We start from the raw sequence: 21,884 nt of genomic DNA on the forward strand, positions 1-21,884 counted from the left end.
GGCTCGCCTCGGCACGGCACGGCTGCGTGAAACTGCAGTGGCTTTGTTTTAAACGCCACACACACACAAACATGTGACTAGTGACTTGTAATGCAGTTGTTTTCAGTGTAACTGAATCATTAGAATCAGTTCATTAAAACTATTTGTTCAGTACATCCTTCATGACCGGAGCACAGACTCCATCTGACACAGTCACTGGACTGAATTACAGCGGCAGGGTTTGTGATGCCACTCGCGATCAGCAGCGCTGTCGTTAAATACACCAGACTCCTTCGTTAAATATTAAGATTTTAGACATTTCCCTGGTAATTGTTGGAGATTAATGCAAGTTTTTAGGATTGTTAAGTCTTTTTAACTGATCTACGGTTTGGCACTGTTCAGCTTGATTTCTGTGCCGGACGTCTCTTCCTGTGATGTTGTTGAACCAGTTGGCCCCTGGGCACAAACAGAGAAAGCTCTGTTAATACCCCACAAATACTCCATATTACAAAAACTAAAACTAATACAAAGTAACAATCCCACTCCAAAAACTACTTTAAAACTAACTCATTTTAAATATGAAAAGTCAAAACTAAATAAAACCTAAAACTAATTAATGAAATTACATCATGAAAACAGGGAGGAAAAACTACAGCAAAGTTCCTTATACTTTTTTCTATGTCTGTGTGTGTGTGTGTGTGTGTGCGTGTGATTAATGATGATGTGTATGACGTCACGGTGTCACCATCTGCTGCACACAGCAGACAAACACTGGCCAGCAGTTTGTGTGTGACACGGAGTTAATTTCACATCAAGGAGCAGGAAGGCATGCGGCGCTCTGCCACCTACTCGTCTCACTCTCGTTTCCTCTTGATTTGCCGTTTAATGAAAGATGTCCGTGTGTGTGTGTGTGTGTGTGCGTTCATGCAGGTTGAAGAAACTGTCCCACACACACACATGTTACAGGGCATGGCATGTGCTCATTAAGTGCAGGAAATATGACTTACAAAGAAAGAACATGGTGTGAGGAGGGGTAAATGGGAGCAAGTGGCAAGGACACACTGGTGTGAGCTGGAAGTGGACGAAGCAGGAAACATCATTGAGCTGCTCTCTGTTTAACTTTTTCTTATTGTACATGTAGTTTAACCAGACAGGCAGAGAGCAGTGTGAAATATATATATATATATATATATATATATATATATATATATATATATATATATATATATACATATATATATATACTCATATATATATATATACTCATTTGTCTTATATGTGTACAAGCTTATAGAATAAAATGTATAAACAATACACATCTACTATACAAATACAACAAAAACACAAAAGACAACAGACCTTTAATGTAACCTGAGATTATTTATTGTGTTGTTAGTAAAGATGGCTCCCTGAGAAATGATCTAATAAATCTATAGCCTATATGGGTAAATATAATTTGGAGGGTGGGTGTGTGATTTTGTTACTTAATGTTGGAAATGTTTCTGTTTCACTTTTCCTTTTGAAAGCAAAAGGATTGGACTTTTGTTTTAAATTTGATGTTTCAAAGTTGTTATACATGAATATAATATAATAAAGTATAAATGTTAATATCCTGGTTTGTGGTTGTCAGTTATTGTATTAGGTGAATTGGTGATGATGTGAAATACATGATACAGTATATTATATTGTAAAACAACGCCCTCTCACTTCATGCCCTCATATTGCAGGTGATGACCTTTTCTAAAGGCATGATTAAATCTCCAGTACAGTTCAAACACTGAAGAGCACTGGGCCCACTCAATCATTCAATAATAAGGAAGTCACATCCTTCAAAGAAAATAAAAGCCCTCCACTGCTCTTTAGCGTGTTTCTGTCAAGTGTTATGAGTAAAAGATCAGAAAAATTTGAATAAATAAATAAATAGATAAATTAATTATAAAAAAAAAAGCCTGGTCAAATTTGGTCAAATTAAACAAACACTGCAGCATCATAGTGATTTTAAGTTTATTCTTCATTTGAGTGGGAAAAAAATAGGTGAAACAGCCCTTTAAATGACCTTTCATGGCCCGCCTGCAGGGGGCAGCAGGCCACACTTTGATCTGCAGTATCTCTGTCCCCAGGCGTTTCAATTCAGTTTTGGCTGAACCAAATGCAGTCAGACTTTTGTTGTATAAAATAATCTGCCAAACTTTTTGTACCACAAAAACCTTACACAAAGTTTTTAATAAATCCAGGTTAAAACACTCCGACTACTACTGATATTTTATTTATTATTTGATATAACATACTGTATACATCTTACGATAAAATACAGTAATGATGCAATGAGATGTGTCTAATAATATTACATCATCATAATTATGATAATGTGACACAATAGGAGTATATACGGGAGACATATTATGAGGTTTACTCCATACTGTTTGACATACTATTGATTATAATATCGATCGCACAAAGGGCCATGCAGGATTAAGGTGGACATAGGGGTCTGAAAGAGACACACTCTTCCTGGCACTGACAGGAAGAAACAGGATTTTCAGGAAGCTCATGATGGAACGTAGCTTTCCAGACCATGTCCCTGCAACCCCTCCTCCTTATCCTTATCCTCCTCCTCCCCCTCCTATTCTAGGGAGCACAGGGCTGGAAAAACTATTAAAAATGCATACACTCACATGCTGGTAATGGAGTATCAGTGGAGTAACATTTGGGTGAAATTAACCTTTAAAAGCTGATTGTACAAGCCCCACCCTCTCCATCCAAACACCTGTTTCTAACTGTCCCAAACTGATGAAAAACAGAGAAAGCAGCATGTTTTAAAGTTGTGCTATCTTTACAACATAACATAACAACAGTTTATGTCCCAGATTCATTCTGTGAGCGTCAGGAGGCTTTCAGGAGCTCCCACATTTAAATTTGTGAAAAACGGGTGTGAATTGACAGAGAAATGACAGTTTTAAATCACCCTCATCTTCATTAAAAAAAAAAAAGTCCAGAGCTGAGATTTAACATGGGAGTCAACCAGAACTCTCTGTGCTTTTAGGGGATTCTTTAAGACAAACTGCAAGTCATATGACAGTGAAAACAACCACAGCAACGTTTTTATGTAAAAATTGTCTGTGTTGGAAACTCATTATTTAGTATTGTCATTATTTTCATCAACCTCAGCTCAGTGTGCCACTGTAAAGGTGCAATACACACTTATTATAAAATCTATAAAACTTCAAAAAATAAGTACAAAACTTAAACTGCGATTGTTTAAAAACCGTAATAGATATCAAAACTTTGATTTGGATGAAAAAAGTCCCAAGTCTTGTGACCAGATTCACGTTCCAACCACGCCTCTGAATGACGATGCGTGAGGCTCCAAAGTGGGCTGGGTTGAAATGATTTTTTTGACCGTTTCCCATTCATGTGTGGTCGTAATTTTTGTCGCTACAGTTAATCGAAAAGCTTAGAAAAGTCATAACACAACAGTCCCAATCAAACTGCACGTTTTGATACAGGATGTGCGGCGTACTATCACCGAGCCACTACTTAAGTTTAAAACGTAAGTGCAATTTATAGTACAGTAAATGCCATATACTCATATAATCGTAACCTTTTACTTAAGTAATATTATAAAAAAAAAGGTGACTTCAACTTCTACCAAAGTAATTTTTGTTTCCAGTTTCATATCTGACTCTGTGATTAATATGTACCGGGAAAAATGAGACAGTTCTGGTTTTCCCCATATGCTTCAACGCAACACGTTTTATTTTCGGTTTCATTATCAACAATATCTGGAATGTCCGGAGCATTCACTCGCCGTACACACACACACACACACAGAGAGAGAGAGAGACACTGGCACCGCTTATTCTTCTCCTTTTAACTCTCTGCTGCTCTCAAAGAATCCTCTCTGAAGCTTTCACTTTTAGTATATGACCCACTGTGTCCTCAAGCGTGTCTATATTCACCAACTCCTCCGATTTCTGACCAAACAAGAGGAAATAATGTTTTCCCGTGGTGTATTTGTGGCTCTTTCTTTTATGGTGACTTTCCTGCGCACTGTCTCCAGCTGTGGTGAGTCTGAGATTTTACTATTTTAGTCCCGGGAGTGCATTTATGTGTTATCAAATGGACTAACTCTTATAGTTAGTTGAACTATTCTTCATTGAAAGGCTTTCGTTGCTATGGAGATACTGTGTAGCCTTTGAGAATACCTATTGGCCACGTTTGTGCACACAAACAAGGAATTCTACACGGCGGTGAAATTAGTTTCAGGTTGGATATTCGCTCCAGATCTAGCGGCACCCTCCCCCGTCTCCACCCAGGGATTGGAGCACGATCACGGCTTGTTCAAAGTCCGACTCATCGCTCTTGACTACCGCGGTCTCATTGAGGGACCATCAACAAATTAACGTTTGTTAAACGTTAAATGTTGAAATGTTAATATTTAAATTAAAAAAATAATAAAAACATATGAGACGTATTAAAATGGTGTGTCGTGACTTGTCAGTCTAGTATTATGGTTTTTTTTTTTTTACTTGACCGGCCCCCGACCAGACGAGACCGTAAGTGGCCCGCAGTTTGAGACCCCTGTCCTAGACTGAGTCTTTATGCCACCAGGTAGTCCAGTGACGTAAAGTTTTTATCAATTGATTTCGTTCATGCGTGTAACGTGTGGCACACTCATTTAACCAGGAATATGGATGGAATATGAACGTTCAAATGTGATTTTTCTTCTTCTTCTTCTTCTTTCAATAACAGATTATAACTGTACATATAGACCTTACTTCATCCCGTCCCGCCTGGTGGTGAAGCACGGTGACTCGACCTCCGCGGCGTGCCATCTGTGCTCGTCTTGCCAGGACAATAAGTTCATGTTGGAATTCCCTGCGGGAGAAGACAGCCGCAACGGGACCGTGATTTCATGGACGTCTCCGAAAATGACTGAATGGGGCAGATCTGTTTTGTGTCACTATAGTATTACGGCTACTGACAAGATGTGCTGCAGCGAGCTGCCTGTGACCGTTTACAGTAAGTGCACAGAAATGAAAGACAGTGTTTAAAGGTCACCGGCCTTTATGAAACAGAAAGCTACCTGAAGAGTAGAGAACAATATGGATGTCTACCATGTTAATGTGTCACTCCAGAATTATATATGTATGTATATGTATACATATACATATATATGATATTATTTTGACATATATGATATTATTTTGACATCAAAATTCAGTTCTTACTAACAGTTGTTATTAACTCTTAAACACCCAAGCCTCAAAATGTCTGTCTGGACTTTTAGACTTATTTTAACCATAAAAGGGCCAGAAAATGTCCTGTGAGTTAGTGTTTTTGCTCATTTTTCCAGAATAACTTCCAGTGAATGTTTACAATTCAAAATGAAGAAAAACAAATGATAATGAACAAACTATAATGACCTTGGTTGGTAAGCACTGGTTAATACTCATGTCAGTATTTGTGAGTCGGACTCTTGTCCCTTTCTCTGCAGAGCCTCCAGACAGTGTGTCAATCGGCTTTGCAAATCACTCTGGGCAGTTGTACGAGGCTCGTCAGTACACTCTACAGTGTAAAGTGCACAACGTTGGTCCTGTTCGATATGTCAAAGTGACCTTCTACAGAGGGAGCACGGTGCTTGAGCGACTACCGGCAAAGAACTCTGTTAATGAAGCCCGCGAGAACGTGACCTACACTCTGAACGTCAACGCCAGTAAAGAAGATGACGGCGTCCAGTACAGGTGTGAAGCCAAGCTGGAGCTGGGATCTGAGGGACCACAGAAGCCTCCAATGATGACGTCACAAACCATCACCGCCACCGTCCACTGTGAGTCCTCCAAAAAGAAACACAGCTCTTACAAATTGTTCTATTGTTGCCATGAACAAAACATCTTGTATTTCTTCTTCCCTTGATCAACACGCAGATAAGCCTCAGCGACAGGACCCAACACCTCCAGATCAGATCACCGTCACACAAGGAGACACTCTCCAGATGAACTGCACGGCTGAGGGAAACCCCCACCCCTCGTACAGCTGGAGGTTCCTGCCTGCGAGTCTCCCGCTCTCCAACAACAGCGTTCTCACCATCAAGTCAGCGGCTTTTGCGCACCAAGGAAACTACACCTGTTCTGTCAGCAATGGCGTGGGGACACTCGATGTGAATTTCAACGTAGTTGTCAAAGGTGAGTGTTTTTTGTTTTTTTCCTGTATAAGTTGCATTATAAATGCATCCGAGCATCACACAGCGTAACTAACATGGAAGAGTTCAGAGTGGGAGTAGTAATAATTAAGCAGAAGCCACAAAATAGAAATTTTTTCTTCATTTTTTCTTCATAAAAACGAACCAAGTTAACTTTGAAATGTGATGTATTTACAAATTTCACAAATTCAATCAGATTTTTAAAAATCGGAGTTCAGGTGTATTTATATCGTTGGTGAAAATAGACACAAAAATCATGTCATCAGATTGCCTATAAGTTGTGCTGAAAAAAAGGACACTCTATATGGCACATTCTTAGAGGTGTAAAGTAATGAATTACATTTACTCTAGTTACTGTAACTAAGGAGTTTTTTGTGTACTCATTTTTAAAATTTGCAATTTTACCTTACTTAAATATGTTTTTTGGAAGACTAGCAAAGGCAATAATGCATTGTAAAAATAATTAAAGGGCAGATATAATCACACCACAAACTTTATTTAAACAATAGTGCACTATCAGATCAAATTAAACAGCAAACATAAAACCACACAAATTAAATATAAAATCCAATAAAAGTAGTCTACGCTCAATCCAGAATGGACAGCATTTGCATGCAGAGCACTGATTGGCTCCGGGGAAAGCAGCGAACAGGGTGCATCGAATGATCAAAGGTAAAATACTGATTGTTGCATCCCTAATGAGGAAGTGGCGTTTACTGAGGTCCCTGAGTGAGTGTGGAAGTTAAAGCAATTGTGACCTTTGAATGGGTCAAAGTTTACTGATACATTATGTGTTCACATGTTTTATTTTGTCAGCACTTATTCTTATAGCCTCTGTATATACGTTTTAATGGGAAAAAAATGTGTGTTTGTGCTGCCGCCTTGGCCAGGTCACGCTTAAAAAAGAGGTTTCGAATCTCAATGAGTTTTTTACCCGGTTAATAAAGGAAAATAAATAAATAAAAAATAACATTACTATACGTTAATTATAATCACCAGTACAATCAAAGGTTAGGTTTGTAATTTCCTGACAGTTTGGTCAGTGGAAAGTCTACAAAACAAACACAAAGTGCTTTCAGTACTGCTTTCTTACTTATTGTGAACTGACATTTACTCCTGTAAAACAAAGAAGGAAGTTCATTGTGACTATTTTAGGAATGTACTTTCTGTGACGTTTTCTATTTTCTGTTCCCTGTGCAGCAAACATTATCCCTTACATTGCAATAGCCACTGCCGTAGTTCTGGTTGTAATAGTTGGAGGAGTCGTCCATTGGTACAGACACAGCCGAAGAGGACAATACAACCTGAGGGATGTTTTTCATCTAAATAAACCACACATCGCCGTGCCCACTGCAGAGTAAGACTGTGGGAAGGAAATGTGCACAAACCATCTGGAGCAGCTGTTTTTGATGACACGCAGTGTTGAAGATACTGTCCAATAACATACTACAATGTCGGACTTATGGCTTGACCCCCTTCCTGTCATCTTTCTGCCGACGTCATCTGATGAAATAAAATGCCTCATATACTTAGATTTCTCAAAAACAGGAATTGAAGTCATGCCTCATCTTGTGCAATCCAGGCACATAATGGAACAAGCTGCTTGTCCAAACACAAGTGCGGTGATGCATTTATATGTTTGCATAAGTTGAATGGCGCTCAACTTTAAGACAGACCTTCATGACTCAAACTGCCGTCAATGAAATCCTTTTGTTAAATTACATAATAAATAGTGTGTTTGAGTGTTTTGTCAAGGACTCAAGGGTTAAGAATCTGTACTTGTGAGTTAAAAGGCAAATCCTGTGTAAATGTGAAGTAAATGTAAAGTACATGCGACTTTCTCTGGCTACGTATGCCACATTATCTTATCTGAACTGATCGTTTGTGTGACAAATGGAAAAATATTGCACCAGTAATGTGTCAGTAGTTGACGCGTTCATGCCCCTTTGTTTCTATTTCCTATTCCCATTTAGTAATTTCCTAAATTAGATGAGCACAGTTGCTTTAAAAAAACAAATTCACAGAAATACTCTGTTGTTACAGATTCTCAAAACAAAACTACCATACTGTATAAGGCCCGTTAAAAAAAGAAAAGTATAATATGGTTTTTGTGGTACCAAACATTTCAAAAGAAGTCAGTGCTACTGTACATACACATGTAAATGTGGCCTCGACTTAAATAAGCTCATAGTTTTAGTCTTTTCATGGAGGAAATGTCGATTATCTCAAAGGTTTATGCTTGAATTGATGTACTACCATGAGAATGCGTGTAGTTCATATACGTTTGTTGGAGAAAACAATGTTTTTGTAGCGTCTGTTGACATATCTGAGTCTGACTGTCCTCAGTTTGGCTTGAATTCCTATAATGTCATTTCACTGTATTTAGAACACTGTGTCACATTTACAGAGATGCAGGTTTTTTTTTATTGCTGTTTCAGATTATTAATGGTGAATTAACTATGTTGACACAGCACATGGTTATGATTTATATGAAAAGTCAAAAGTCGAAGTAATGCATGAATATAGAGTGTCTCAATGTAGCTGACTTTTCCTTTGCAATAAGTTGAGGGGAGACAACTATGATCTTGATGTTTTTTGTTTGATCTTGTCACTGAAAATAACATTTAGATCTTGTGCACTGAGTCTGACCTTGCGATAACCCACGCTTCATGTTCTGTGTGCATGTGCATGCATGTGTGTTGTTGTGCAAGATAAGTTACAATAAAGAAGAATCTAAACTTGCCTCATAGTATGAATAAATGTTATCTGACATGCTTGCTAAGTTTGGCTTAAAATAAAATGACAAATTAATTGCCGTTTTCCTGTGAGATTTCCTCATGTATTACTTAACTATGCTAGAACTCTGCATCTCCAAGGGCTTTACCGGAAAACACACTGCAGAAAATATTTAGGGTGGAGTCAGTAAATACATCCTAGAAATATTTCTCTCTCCCTTTTCTATCCCTCCCCCTCTTCCTCTTCTTCCTCCTCCCATTACAGGAAGATACTTGGAGCAAAAGAGAGGAGGAAAGGAGGAGCCCATGTCCCTGTATATTTTACCCCTGAATGTTGAACGTGGATTATCAGATGTTCCAGTCGTGACGGCACAACCTGTTAACTGAAAATAAAAGGATCTGTCTCTATAAGTATAAAATGAGACATTAAGGTTGTATTCAACACATTGATATCTACTAGTGTACTGGAAATCAAACATTTTTACTGTGCAGTTAAAAAAATAGAGACATTTCAAGTTAAAGGTCCCACAGTAATTGAAAAAATACACAATAAAAACATAATTTTCCATGACATCTGGACAAGACTGGCTGGCTTGTGTTCAGGACATCTGTGACATCATAATGGAAATCAGACATTACTCCACAGTTTTTGATACATCTCAAGTGAAATGTCCCACATTCACACTTTTTACTAGTATGAAATTATCTTTGTGATGTAATAAAAATAAAATTTTCAACACAAGTTATGGAACTGCTAGCTCATGGAAAACTTTATCTCAATAAAACATTTTTTTATTCAGATATGTGCTTTCAAACGGGCACTCAGAGATACGGTGCTCTGGGTGTGTTTTATTTTGAAAACCGGATGTCGATATCCTTGCAAATCAGCATGATTCATTGGTTCGCAAGATTTATTTTTATTTTCATTAACCGTAAAAGCATTTGTAAGATAGTTAGTTTGAACATGAAGTAAACAAAAATGAAGTAACAATAAAGTAAAAATGTCATTCCAGTATGCTAGTCGTCACAGATGTCCTGAACACAAGCTAGCCAGTCTTGTCCAGACGTTTTGGGAAAATCATGTTTTTTAATTAATTATGTCATATTTGAGCACTCATTGTTTTATTTAAAAAAACGGAAGTCGATATCCTTACAAATCAACATGATTAATTGATTGGCAGGATTTATACATTTATTTATTTTTTACCATAAGAGACTTTGTAAGGAGGGCGTTAAAAGATAGTTAGCTAATAGCTTGACTAGGAAGTAAACAAAAAAAAAAAAAATTAAATCACGGACATTGGCTGGTTACCCAGCGCTCGTTTGTCACTGGTCTCTGATTCCCTCACTAATAGGATTGACTCACGGTCCATTGCTGTCCTCTTGTCAGTGTCGTGTCCCTGTCGAAAGCAAATCCCCCGCAGCTTCTCGCCGTGCTGTAACTGACAGTGAGTCACCGTCGGCGGGGGGCACAGAGGAGGCTGAAGCGGCCTGACGATGAGCTGCGGCGCCGGCATCGACTACAGCGTGTGGGACCACATCGACGTGTCAGACGACGAGGACGTGACATGTCCGTTCGTGGACACACCGAGTCTATTCAGAATGAGACACCGGGTCAGCAGTGAAATGTGTTGTAGTCGTGAAGTCTGGAGTCCCACATCCGGTTAGTTTTTAACAGTAGAAGTGACTTCAGTGTTAGTGACTACCCAGCTAACAATGTTTGCTTCCCAGAACGTTCTGGGAACGTTATCATTTTGTACTGGGAATGTTCCCTGACGCCTTTCTATGGCCTTCATAGAACCTTTAGAGAACGTTCTCTAAAGATTCCCACAACGCTCCTATAACCACATTTGTCACAACCTTTAGATAACGTTTCTCTAAAGGTTCCCAGAATGTTCCCCTAATGTTAACTTTCTACGACCTTCATAGAACCTTTAGAGAATGTTCTCTTTTGGTTACCATAATGTTTTCCTAATGTTTATTTGTCACAACCTTCACATTTTAACATCACTCCCTGCATTCGGTTGTGTTTGTGGCTCTGAAACTGGTTAATCAGCTTAAGTTGTCAGTGCTCTGAAGTCACATGACTTAGTTAAGTCGTCTTTGACTGACTTGAAGCCTCCAGCTTCCCTTTGGTTTTTCTCATTTGTTTTCATTCCTGAAAAAAAGCTCTTTGGATTGTGGGAAAGTCCAGATAACGTCACTGGCTGGTATATTTGAAACAATGTATTGTGTCATCGTTGTGAGATAAGGGCCACATTACCATTTCCATTCATTCTTCAACTGACTGTAACTTTGAATTTAATCAGACACACGTAATCAATCCACAATTATCACTTCATATCAACATGATAACATGTGATGATTGACATCACTCTCCCACATCAGGTGCTGATTTGGGATTAGGTATTATCAGTGTCATGTGCAAAGAGTTTTTTGTGTTTAAGTTGAACTATCGAGTACCTTTTCCTTATCTTCAGTGTTCATTCTCTTCACTCACCATTTCACTTGTGATTCATTTATCATTTTGACTCCCACCACAGGTGTCTTACTCTGTGTCATTTTCATTTTTGGTTCACCACAGGCCAGGCTGGAGAAAATGGCCAATCTCCAGAAGAAAGGGGAAGACCTGGAGAACAATTCTGCTGAGTGCAAGAAGTCTTTAGAGGAAGCCCAGGGACATCTTAGACAGCTAGAAGAAGGAAGCACGGAGGGAGGAGAGGATGGTGATGAGGAGAGACAGGCTGAGCTGAAGGAAGTCCAGGCCAAGTTGACAGAACTGAAGAAGGATGAAAGGATGTTTAAGAACATGATTAAGGAATACCAGCGAGATAAAAAGAAACTTCCCTGGAATGTCGATACAATCAACAAAGAAGGATTCAGCAAGGTAATAATGCACGGCATCAAGCCTACAAAATAAAATCAATTTTAAAAGCGAGTTGAGCCAATACTATGCGTGGCGTCGTCAGACTGCCGGCCACTGATTAGCCAGAGTGCCGTCACTGGAAGAGGCATGAGCAAAAATCCTGAAATCTTGAAAACTGGTGTATTTAGGGACAGCATCACAACCCCTGTTGCTGTATTTCAGTTCAGTTCTGGTCATGCAGGAAGTGCTGAACAAACCTTTTTTATTGAACTGATTCTAATGATTCAATACATCGAAAACAACTGCTTTACAAGTCACTAGTTTGTGCATGCCGCATATCAAATGAAGTCACTGCAGTGATGACTCCACCCACATTGAGGAGGTACTATATTGTAATGGAAAACCAACCAAACCTTGTAGAGTCAAGCCTTGCTGGGACCCTGTTGTGAAAAAGCAATGTGTTAAATATGTTTCAGAATATGTGGTCAGACTGTTAAAATGGAGCCCATAGTTCCAGATTCCTGTTTGAGCTGGGTTTTTTTTCTTAATCTCATTTTTAGAGTATACTCAACATCAAACCTGAGAAAAAGGAGGAAAAGGTGGACAAGAACAAGACTATTGTGGACTTGTATGCAGAGGAAATCAAACACTTTGGTATGCTTTAGCTTTGAATTAACTATTGATATTTTCCTTCCCTCTCCCCCGTACATTGTCCACATCTATCAGATGCGCCCCGCCTTGCTCTGTGTGCTAAACCCTCTGAAGAAAACATGGAAACTGTGTTGTTCGACCCTCTTTATTGTAATCTCGAGACACTGCCCTGATGTTTTCAAGGAAACCAAACACCATACTCTCTTGATCCTCCACTTCAGGGTCACGGGGGGACAATTGAGTGTTCATATAAAATAAACAGTAACAATTAGTACAAATGACCTGACATGGAAGCTATTGAACAAAGTAGGATTCCTTTTAAATATTAACTTAAAATAAAAGAATAAGTAAAATTCAAATGTAAGTATTGACATCCAGTACAAAGAGGTGTGGGTGTATGATAGTAACATATCTTTTTACTGCACTTATTTGTGCCACAAGGCATTCAAGCAACTGAAAAGAAATTTGTGTTTTCCTATTATGCATATAAAATAAAAGCACAGTCAAATAAAATGCAATGAACACTATGACCAAATGCAAGGAGGTATGTCCTGGTCATTTAGTGTAGTCATACTACAGCAGGTATTGATTTGAAGCCAGTGAGTCCCATGACCTGAAAGCTACTTAACACAATTGGTATTTTTATTAATATTTCCTACACCCATTGAAGTATACTTAACAAACAAGCCCATCCATACTTTTGACAATCCTTCCCATATTGTTTTGTGTAAACAGAACTACAATTTGGCACTTGGACTCAAAGAGGAACTCTCACAAATCATAGAAAAGATGAATTTGACCGTTTGAACATTAAAATTAATTAAAATAAGTCAACAAGTAAATGTGTACCAACTGGTCAAGGAAGGCATACAGCTGCTGGACTCAGCTCTTGACATTGTCCTTTTTGTTGAAGGCAACACCAGTTACCATTGTTATTCAGCTAGCATCCATGTTTTAGTAACTGTGGCCAGCTGAACTCATGTTGAGAATGGGGTTACAATCAGATTGGATGTGAATACAGTTGAGTATAATATGCTATTCACAGGGACAGAGCACTAACACTACTTACTGCAGGGCTATTGAAGCCACACCCCCTACATGTATTGTGCATTCCTCCATCACATGCACAATAATTTCTACAATTATTAACTACCAAAGCTACATTTCTGAGACCACAAACTATTGAAGCCACACATTTGAGACATAAGTTTAAGTTTTGATGATATTATGAGGTAGATGATATTTGGTCACTATTGTGACAGGCTCTTTGAGCCTCTTTGGACACTAACACTGAAGAGGATGAGGAGTCAGATGTTGAGGAAGTGAACACAGAGGACATTGAGGTTCAGGAAGAAGCAAGTTTCCATTGAAAGTTTCTGGAAATTTGGATTTGTTTGTTGTCTTTGCTCCAGGTATGCTGCGACGCTGGGACGACAGCCAGATGTATCTGTCGGACAACCCACATCTGGTGTGTGAAGAGACGGCCAACTGTCTCGTTGTCACCTGTATTGACTTTGAGATTGATGAGGTTAGTGCCGTGAACATGTGAATCTATGTGTAACAAAGTCAAGTATGTGTTTAAATACTGTGTCTGCATCCTTGTAGAAACAAGCATTGATGGAGCAGGTGGCCCACCAGGCCATCGTCATGCAGTTCATCCTGGATTTGGCTCAGACACTGAAGGTTGACCCCAGAGGCTGCTTCAGGCAGTTCTTCTCAAAGATTAAGGTTTGTAATTACTTAAATGTCAAATGTGGTCTCCTGTATCATGTCCCTGATCATACCTGGTATTAACAAAAGGAGAAACTCATTTATTTACAAAAACAAACAAAATCAAGCTAAAGGAACACAACAAATAGCAGAAGCTCCGAGCTGCCAAACAGCCAGCCTCCTGAAACATAAAGCAGAACACACTACACAGGAAACCAAGAACTTTAACAAAGTAATGAACAGGAAGTGACCCCATGACAATGACATTATCATGATCCCCACCAATTCACTAATTTCATTTTAAACATAAACAAAATGTGGTCTTTGCATAGGGAAACTATGTGTACGTGCATTTGCAATTAACATGGGCATGTGAGATCCAATCCAGGAGTGAACAGATTAAACCAGAGCTGTGAACTTGTGATCAGATTATTCCGTGTTCAGATCAGCCAGGAAAACAGGGCTTTGTCTTTGGTATGCCATTTCATGAATCTATTTGAAATTTAACACAACAGGGGAGTTATCTGAGAGGATTTTTAAGATATTGATTCCAATCTCTGTTGTCAGACTGCGGACAAGCCATACCTTGACGCGTTTGACCACGAACTGGAGTTGCTGAAGGAGCGAATCCGCAGATGTGCACGGATTCGCATGGAGAGTACCATGAAGGAGCTGGAGGAGGAGGAGAGGCAGAAGAGACTGGGCCCAGGAGGTTTAGACCCCGTAGAGGTCTACAAATCACTGCCCAAGGTAAAGACATACAGGACAGTTCTGAGTGTTTCAGGGCACTCTATGTTTGCCGCAAGGCATAGAAACATAGTTGGCTAGGGACAAGTTAAACATGCTCTCTCCACACATTTCATTTCACCAACAAGCAGAATATACCGTTTATCTTATAAGTGAGTAATCATTGCCTTGATCAGTTCTATTACCCTCCTGTGCATGAACTTCAGTGTTGGAGTAACAATTTTTTTATATTCTTCTCAGTGAGGGAGAGACCGCACACACACAGATTGTTTGTAGATTCTGAAGTCAGTGTATGTGTATGTGTGCTGCTCTCAGGTAAATAGCATCACTCACTCTCTGTCAGCTCACACGTGTATTTGAACAGTTGTTTGGTTTTTGTCAGTGTTACGTGAGAAACCCAAAATGTGATACAATTAGATAAAAGTGAGATACATTAAATTCATCATATGCTGACACATTCTCACTCTTACTCTCTTATTTTCTTAGCCGATTCAGATTCAGTGTACAGTATAGACCGTAGAAAGTGCTCAAGACACTATTTCACAATGCGTCATATTATATTACATTACATTACATTACATTACATTACATTACATTAAATGTCATTTAGCAGACGCTTTTATCCAAAGCGACTTACAAAAGTGCATTTAAACATTTGGGTACAAATAAGAGCTAGAAGTAAGTAAGAGCTCATATCAGTTTTTGTTTTTATAGGAAATACAGAGGAGCTTTGATGAGAAGAACATTCAGATGCTACAGGAATCCATGAACAAACTCGACCCGGAGGTAAGTGTAAGTGTGTGTGTGTGTGGGTCTGACACTCACTGTGAAATAGTTTAGAGTTTAATCAACCTAATGAGGCCCTGCCTTATGCCACCAAGATTTACCTTTACCTCCATTCTGCTTTGAACTGGTGTCATTGTGTTTGTGTGTGTCTCTGCAGGAAGGGAAATACCACCTGAAGAGGTGCATTGACTCTGGATTGTGGGTACCAGATTCAGGAGACGGTGATGATGAGGATGAAGAGGGCGAGGACTAAAATTATAAAAGTATTTGACAAATAAGTTCAGACAATTCTGATTTATTCGATCAACTCTCTCCGTATTACTGTTTTTACTGTTGCTCACAGGAAGTGATTCATTTTAAGTCAAGACAGATAAGGCAACACTGTGCTAGTGATGTAAGACGGCTGCAAACAGGTCCGGGTATGACTGAAAACACAAAGAGGAGACCATGAGAAGTCATTCAGCAGTGATGTACTGAAATTACAATGTACACAAGAAACCGACACATCCAGATATAATAAAAAAAAGTGTTTTCCTACTTTAGTGTGACCTCTGGCACTGGGAAGAGTAAGCTAGTTGGGCAGTTGGAGCTGGTTGCAGGTATAACAGCACCAGCCTGCTGTTTGGATGCGAAATACTAGCAATATTGGTATAAATGCAACAGATGCGTGATTATTTAATAAACACATGGGTAATAAACACACTTCAGCGCACATGCTGCATGTTCAACATGGATGCAAAGATCTCTGAGACACTGACACTGTTGACCGTCATGGAAGCGATAATGTAGCGTCAGCTGGTCATTAATGTGACTTACACAGTGAGGCAGAACCATTTCCCATCAGAGTCTAAAACTGAGATAACATTCTAAAATAAGGGTCTAAATGTCACTGAAAATTGCACATCATCATCAAACAATCTGTCTAGTCTGTATCTTTTCTACTGTGGACAACAGCACCATCTTTTGGAGGCATGCCTTCCGTGTGAATGTGCTTGATACACATCCTGTCATGTCAGCACTTTGAGTGACTGATTCTAACATCCTTCCCTTCTCCTCAACTCGTGAGCTAGTCCCACCAATCACCAATAAGTTATTTAACCCTATTTTTTGCATCACTGTCACATATCAATGCTGGCATCTGCCATTGTTGCTTCAGGGATCAGAGAGAAAACATGTGCAGTCCAATTATAATCTCAAAGCCAATACAGCTTTGTATTGATTAGGTTTCCAGCTAATCATTTCGAACACTAATTAGCCTGCCGGTTGCTTTTCTTATTAATGAATAAACCATCTGTAAAATGTCCAAATATACAGTACAGTATGTCCATTTAAAATGATGAATAACATAAATAAATCATCATAATCATTGAGATTATCTTACATTTTTAGATGAAACATAACATAACATTGTTAAATGGTGTTTAAACTGTTTAGTGATTTCAAAAATATTCTAGTCCAGATTGAAATGACATGAATTTAGAGTTGCATGAGAGTTGAATGTAGAGTTTAATAGTTGTATTGAGACTGTGAGTGGTGTTGAAGACCTTGCTGAATAAACTGATCGAACATTTGATACGAACGTTCCCTCTCCTTCATAATTGATCGGTGGCTTTGTGACCATCCTAGTGTTGTAGGACTGACTTTGGTCGCTTAATTTTTAACATTTTAAAGAAATATAGATATCTTTACATATTTAGATATCCAAGGCCATGTCCAAACGGAAACGGCACAACATGTAAACCATCTTTTTCTTTGCTGTTTTTGAAAAGGCTTCTCAAGATGCTGTAGCACATATATCAGCACCATAAGGCCCCGTCCACACGGAAATGGGTTTAGGTGAAGAACATGAATCCCAGAATCTCAAAACGCCAGCCTCGCATTTCCGTGTAGAAAGAGAATATGTTACTTTAGGAAAACAATGACATCATATAATTTCCCAGCTCTCTCTTGCGCTGTCATAAATTGTCTTTATGTTTGGAGATTGTTTGACAGTGTTTCAAACTTCTGTCAATGAAAATGAACTAAAGTCAGCCTGAAAAGACGCTAGATGTCACTAGAACGCATCCTGTCTGAAAAAAGTGTTGAATCATAAAATAAAGAGAGGAGAACACAAAAAACCTATTTTTACCTGAATTAACAAAACACATCAATGAGTGTGCCACACAGTTGACAGCACTCAACATCCACAGCTCGTCTGCGTCTCCGTTTATGTGTGATGATCTCACTCATGTGGCAGAATTGTGCTTTTCCTTCTCGTCAAGTATTTAGGTTTATGACAGAAAGTCGTAGATTTGTCACTAGTCGCTTCTTTAAAAAAGAAAAAAAAAAAGGAAAAAGCACTAAATGTAAACAAACAGATGTAGCGCCCTTAGCCTTTCTGTACGAAAGCACATTGACGACACTCACATTCTTTCTAGGTTCGGGAAGCCGGACACCTTAATCATTCATATGACCCAAAGCTAGGAAGTGAACAATTGACAATTTATTGCCTCACAATGATGAACTTGCAATAATAAAAAATACAAAAATAGAGCTCTTTTGAAAAAAAAAAATAAAAATAAAATATAAATAAAAGTGTCCCTTCTTTTAAGCTGGAAGAGTATCTGATTACCCGGGTAGAGTTTTGTGTGTTTTGTGTTCTTATCTATGTCAGAGAGTGAAGTGAGTTGATGGTCTGTTGTTCTCCGGAGTGGATCCCGCAGCTGGACACACCGTGCTTCTTCTCCGTCCGCAGTCAATTGATCATCCGAGCTTGCCACTGAACCTCCCAGGGTTCAGAATCAGAATGCTCGATTCCTTAATCCGGCAAAAAGAAAAAAACAATCTACACACATAGTGCAGAAAACATATCGTTATATCTCTGTTCATCACATGACCTCATACTACTTGTACACTGAATATCATCCATATATGTATATAACCAGTGGCAGGATATACAGTATAATCGTCTAATCGCTGTAAATGACCATGTTTACGTTAACCATTGAAATATTTTTACCATTACACAATTCTCCATCATGAAGTTACATTTTAATTTAGACTTATTTACCTTTGTAGAGCAATATTTATATTTTTAAACAGCTCATTTTAATCAATATATATCTGTAGCATATATGTATATTAACTTTTTTAACTGTAAATTAACTGTATTCAACTGTTTAACCAAATCACAATATTTCAATCATCAGTTAGAAATTATTTCCATAACTTGGCATCGTGTGCTACTTCTATTTCCCTCATTGACTACAGTGATGGCACGTTGGTTTAGCCACCTAACTTTTAGCATCCACATTGAATATTTGAATACCTGAGCAGCATAACTACTGGCACGACACATGACTAGCGTTAGCATCTCGCTAAAAGCGCTAGCATCCCGCTAACATCGCTAGCATCTCGCTAAAATTGCTAGCGTTAGCTTATCGCCAACATCGCTAGCATCCCGCTAACATCGCTAGCGTTAGCCTATCGCCAGCGATTTTCTTAATGTTATTTTACACAATGATAAACTCAATACCACAGTGAGTTTGAACATTAAATTGCGTAATAGCTGTAAATCCGATTGTATTTCAATACAGGCATTTTCACAACAAAACTTTATCAACAAGCTAATAATGAGGTTTAGCCTCCTAAAATGTAGCAACCCTGCTTACCGAAGCTCACACAGAAGGTTTGCATGGTCAAACAGCTCTTCTTATCCAAAAGAAAATATAAAAATCATCAATCCTCAGTGTGTTAATCTCACTGCATTCATTAGGTCATTACATCTTTCATCAGGGGCGCTCTCTAACGAGTGTCTCATACCAGAGTGAGAACGCACTCAGCGACCATGACAATGGGTATGGAGATGATGCGCCACCTTGTGGTGGGCATGATAAGCACCACTAAATTACATAGAAGGGTCTAGAAATCATGTGGGTCACACAGACATAATTTATCTTTCTTTCCTCTGGCTCTGTTCATTCTGTCTTCTGTCTCTGTTATTGTATCTGTCTTTGGTACACAAGGTAGGGTCTTGTGTACCAAAGACATCATGGTCGCAAGTTCGATTCCACCCCTGGCTAATTGTACTTGATTCCATTGTAAGTCGCTTTGGATAAAAGCATCTGCTAAATGACATGTAATGTATCTAATGTTTACAATCTCTTCTTCTCTGTTTTTTTTTGGTGTAACGTTACAGTGCCCCTTACAGTCCTATCACATGTACTACAGACAGACAGACAGACAGATGACTTTATTGATCCCTTTGGGAGGTTCCCATGGGGAAATTAACAGCTCCAAAATCAGCACACAGCACTGTTAAGATTAGAGTCACACTTTTCAGGAGACTGGAAAGAGAAACACCCCAGTTACCAAACACCATAAAATATAGAATAGAATAAAATAAGCTAAAAATTGTAAATTGACAGTGTACACAGTCTGAACTTCAGTATCACCATGAATACAAATGCTTTAATCAATCCAATTTATAGTTTTACATTTGTATCAATAATAGTCGAGCGCCAGCTACTCCGAGGTGGTGGGAGAGGGAGGGGCCCCAAAAAATCGAATTCAGCTTCGGGCCCCATAAAGGCTTGGGCTGCCCCTGTCTTCTCTTGTCCCAGCTTCTCAGATGAAAAGAGTGTGAGATATTTAATCAGACAACTGATCTGATTAGAGGTTCTTACCCTCCAGAGATCCTATTACGGAAATGTCATTTCTTTTCTTTTTTTTGACATGTTGATCAGAAAAAAAGGAAAGAAATGAATAACTGAACTGTGAAATGAATGTGCAGATGAATCACTATTGAACGTGAGCTTCAATTCATGATGTTTCCAGAGCTGAACTCATTTGTCGATTATGTCGATAATGAACTGTCAGAGCGATATGGAAGATGTGGAAGATTTGGTGGAAGTTCGGCAGATTTTGACCTTGATCTTCTCCAAAGAGGATGCCACGGTTAGACCGCCATGTTCTCAACAGACAGAGGAGTTGTGATGATAACTGAAGGCTACCATATGTTCTCCTACCTACACACTTGGAGCGGAAGAGTGAGGTGCTGCTAAATCCTACACACTGTGCTTTTAAACCAAAAATAGGAGCTGACATGAATATTTTCTTTCACACTTTTGGACTAATGAAAAATGTTGAACAGTTTCCAAAGCTTCACAGCACTGGTACTGGTAACATATTTACTTCCACTAAGTGTAACTTAAACACCAAAGATTAAAGCTCGTCCTGTAGCTGTGGGAAGAGATTTGTCCACAGGGGGGCTGCAAACTAATGATTCTCTTCATCGCATGATTAATCCGCTAGTTATTTTCTCAACTGATAAGTTGTTTTTGGTCTACAAAATGTCCTCCAGTTTCTTGTTTTGTCCACAAATCAAGGATAATCTCATATAGAGAAGCAGAGGAACCAGAACATATTTCACATTTAAGGAAGTTGAAACCATGAGCACCTGTTTTATTAACCCTTAGTGCTCACGTGGCACGGATCTGTGCCCCAAGTGCACCCTTGGTAAATTGCCACAGGAAAAATACACAACTCCTTATATGTGTTTAAAGGTCACATCTTAAGGCTTTAAAAATGCATCTAATGTGTTGTTGAGTCAAAGTTATGATTTATTTTAATTCACATACATGAGTGACAATTGAAAAAAAAGTCACAAAATATATGTTATAAAAACGAAAAATTTAACTTTGAAATGTGACATATTCCTAAATTTCACAAATGTACTCCAATTAAAACATTTTTGAGTACTTTTTGCTTTGAAAATATGAAAGAAAAAATATTTTTTCATCAGATTACCTCTAGGTTGTGCTGAAAACAGGATATAAGACACTCTACATTGCACATTCTTATAGCCTCTGTATTTACGTTTCAAACAACCATTTAATCTCACACTCGCACCTACAGTCAATTTAGAGTCACCAATTTACCTAATCCCCATAGTGCATGTTTTTGGACTGTGGGAGGAAACCAGAGAACCCGGAGAAAAGCCACACACACACACACACGGGGAGAACATGCAAACTCCATGCAGAAAGGCCCTTGTTCTGACCGGGTTGCAAACCCAGGTCTTCTCTACATCGATCGTGTGGCGCAGAAGTAAACATAATTTCCCAAATAATTTCTAAACCTGTTCCTCCCACTCCCAAACTTTGCATCTTGGGCCTCGACCCTGGACAGTAAATCTGTCCCTAAACACACATGGAATCAAATGGATTAA

At 38.8% G+C, this 21,884-nt stretch overlaps 2 protein-coding genes across 3 annotated transcripts; both read left to right on the forward strand.

The window, feature by feature from the left end:
* The first annotated feature begins 3,752 nt into the window (after positions 1-3,752).
* Positions 3,753-8,992, forward strand: LOC122770511 (vascular cell adhesion protein 1-like). Its single transcript, XM_044027406.1, has 5 exons — positions 3,753-4,044; positions 4,732-5,001; positions 5,477-5,809; positions 5,907-6,164; positions 7,382-8,992. The coding sequence occupies exons 1-5, from the start codon at positions 3,903-3,905 to the stop codon at positions 7,540-7,542; spliced, it is 1,164 nt and encodes a 387-aa protein (XP_043883341.1). The 5' UTR covers positions 3,753-3,902; the 3' UTR covers positions 7,543-8,992.
* Positions 8,993-10,243: 1,251 nt separating this feature from the next.
* LOC122770475 (hsp90 co-chaperone Cdc37-like) lies at positions 10,244-17,249 on the forward strand. Of its 2 annotated transcripts, none has more exons than XM_044027346.1 (8): positions 10,244-10,530; positions 11,501-11,803; positions 12,343-12,436; positions 13,846-13,961; positions 14,039-14,161; positions 14,711-14,893; positions 15,605-15,676; positions 15,834-17,249. In XM_044027346.1, exons 1-8 carry the CDS (start codon positions 10,414-10,416, stop codon positions 15,927-15,929), a joined length of 1,104 nt encoding a protein of 367 aa, XP_043883281.1. In that variant the 5' UTR covers positions 10,244-10,413; the 3' UTR covers positions 15,930-17,249. The 2 variants fall into 2 exon arrangements, with proteins under 2 accessions (XP_043883281.1, XP_043883282.1); XM_044027347.1 differs by having other exon boundaries at positions 10,462-10,579.
* Positions 17,250-21,884: the final 4,635 nt, after the last annotated feature.

The sequence above is a fragment of the Solea senegalensis genome, linkage group LG6 (assembly GCF_019176455.1).
Source record: "Solea senegalensis isolate Sse05_10M linkage group LG6, IFAPA_SoseM_1, whole genome shotgun sequence".
In the NCBI taxonomy this organism is placed as follows: Eukaryota; Metazoa; Chordata; class Actinopteri; order Pleuronectiformes; family Soleidae; genus Solea; species Solea senegalensis.

Coding starts and splice junctions, on each gene's coding strand:
- LOC122770511 (XM_044027406.1), top strand. CDS start 3,903: ATGACCCACTGTGTCCTCAAGCGTGTCTATATTCACCAACTCCTCCGA. Junction 4,045..4,731: donor GCGCACTGTCTCCAGCTGTG/GTGAGTCTGAGA, acceptor TTTCAATAACAG/ATTATAACTGTACATATAGA. Junction 5,002..5,476: donor GCTGCCTGTGACCGTTTACA/GTAAGTGCACAG, acceptor CTTTCTCTGCAG/AGCCTCCAGACAGTGTGTCA.
- LOC122770475 (XM_044027346.1), top strand. CDS start 10,414: ATGAGCTGCGGCGCCGGCATCGACTACAGCGTGTGGGACCACATCGAC. Junction 14,162..14,710: donor AGTTCTTCTCAAAGATTAAG/GTTTGTAATTAC, acceptor CTCTGTTGTCAG/ACTGCGGACAAGCCATACCT. Junction 15,677..15,833: donor TGAACAAACTCGACCCGGAG/GTAAGTGTAAGT, acceptor GTGTCTCTGCAG/GAAGGGAAATACCACCTGAA.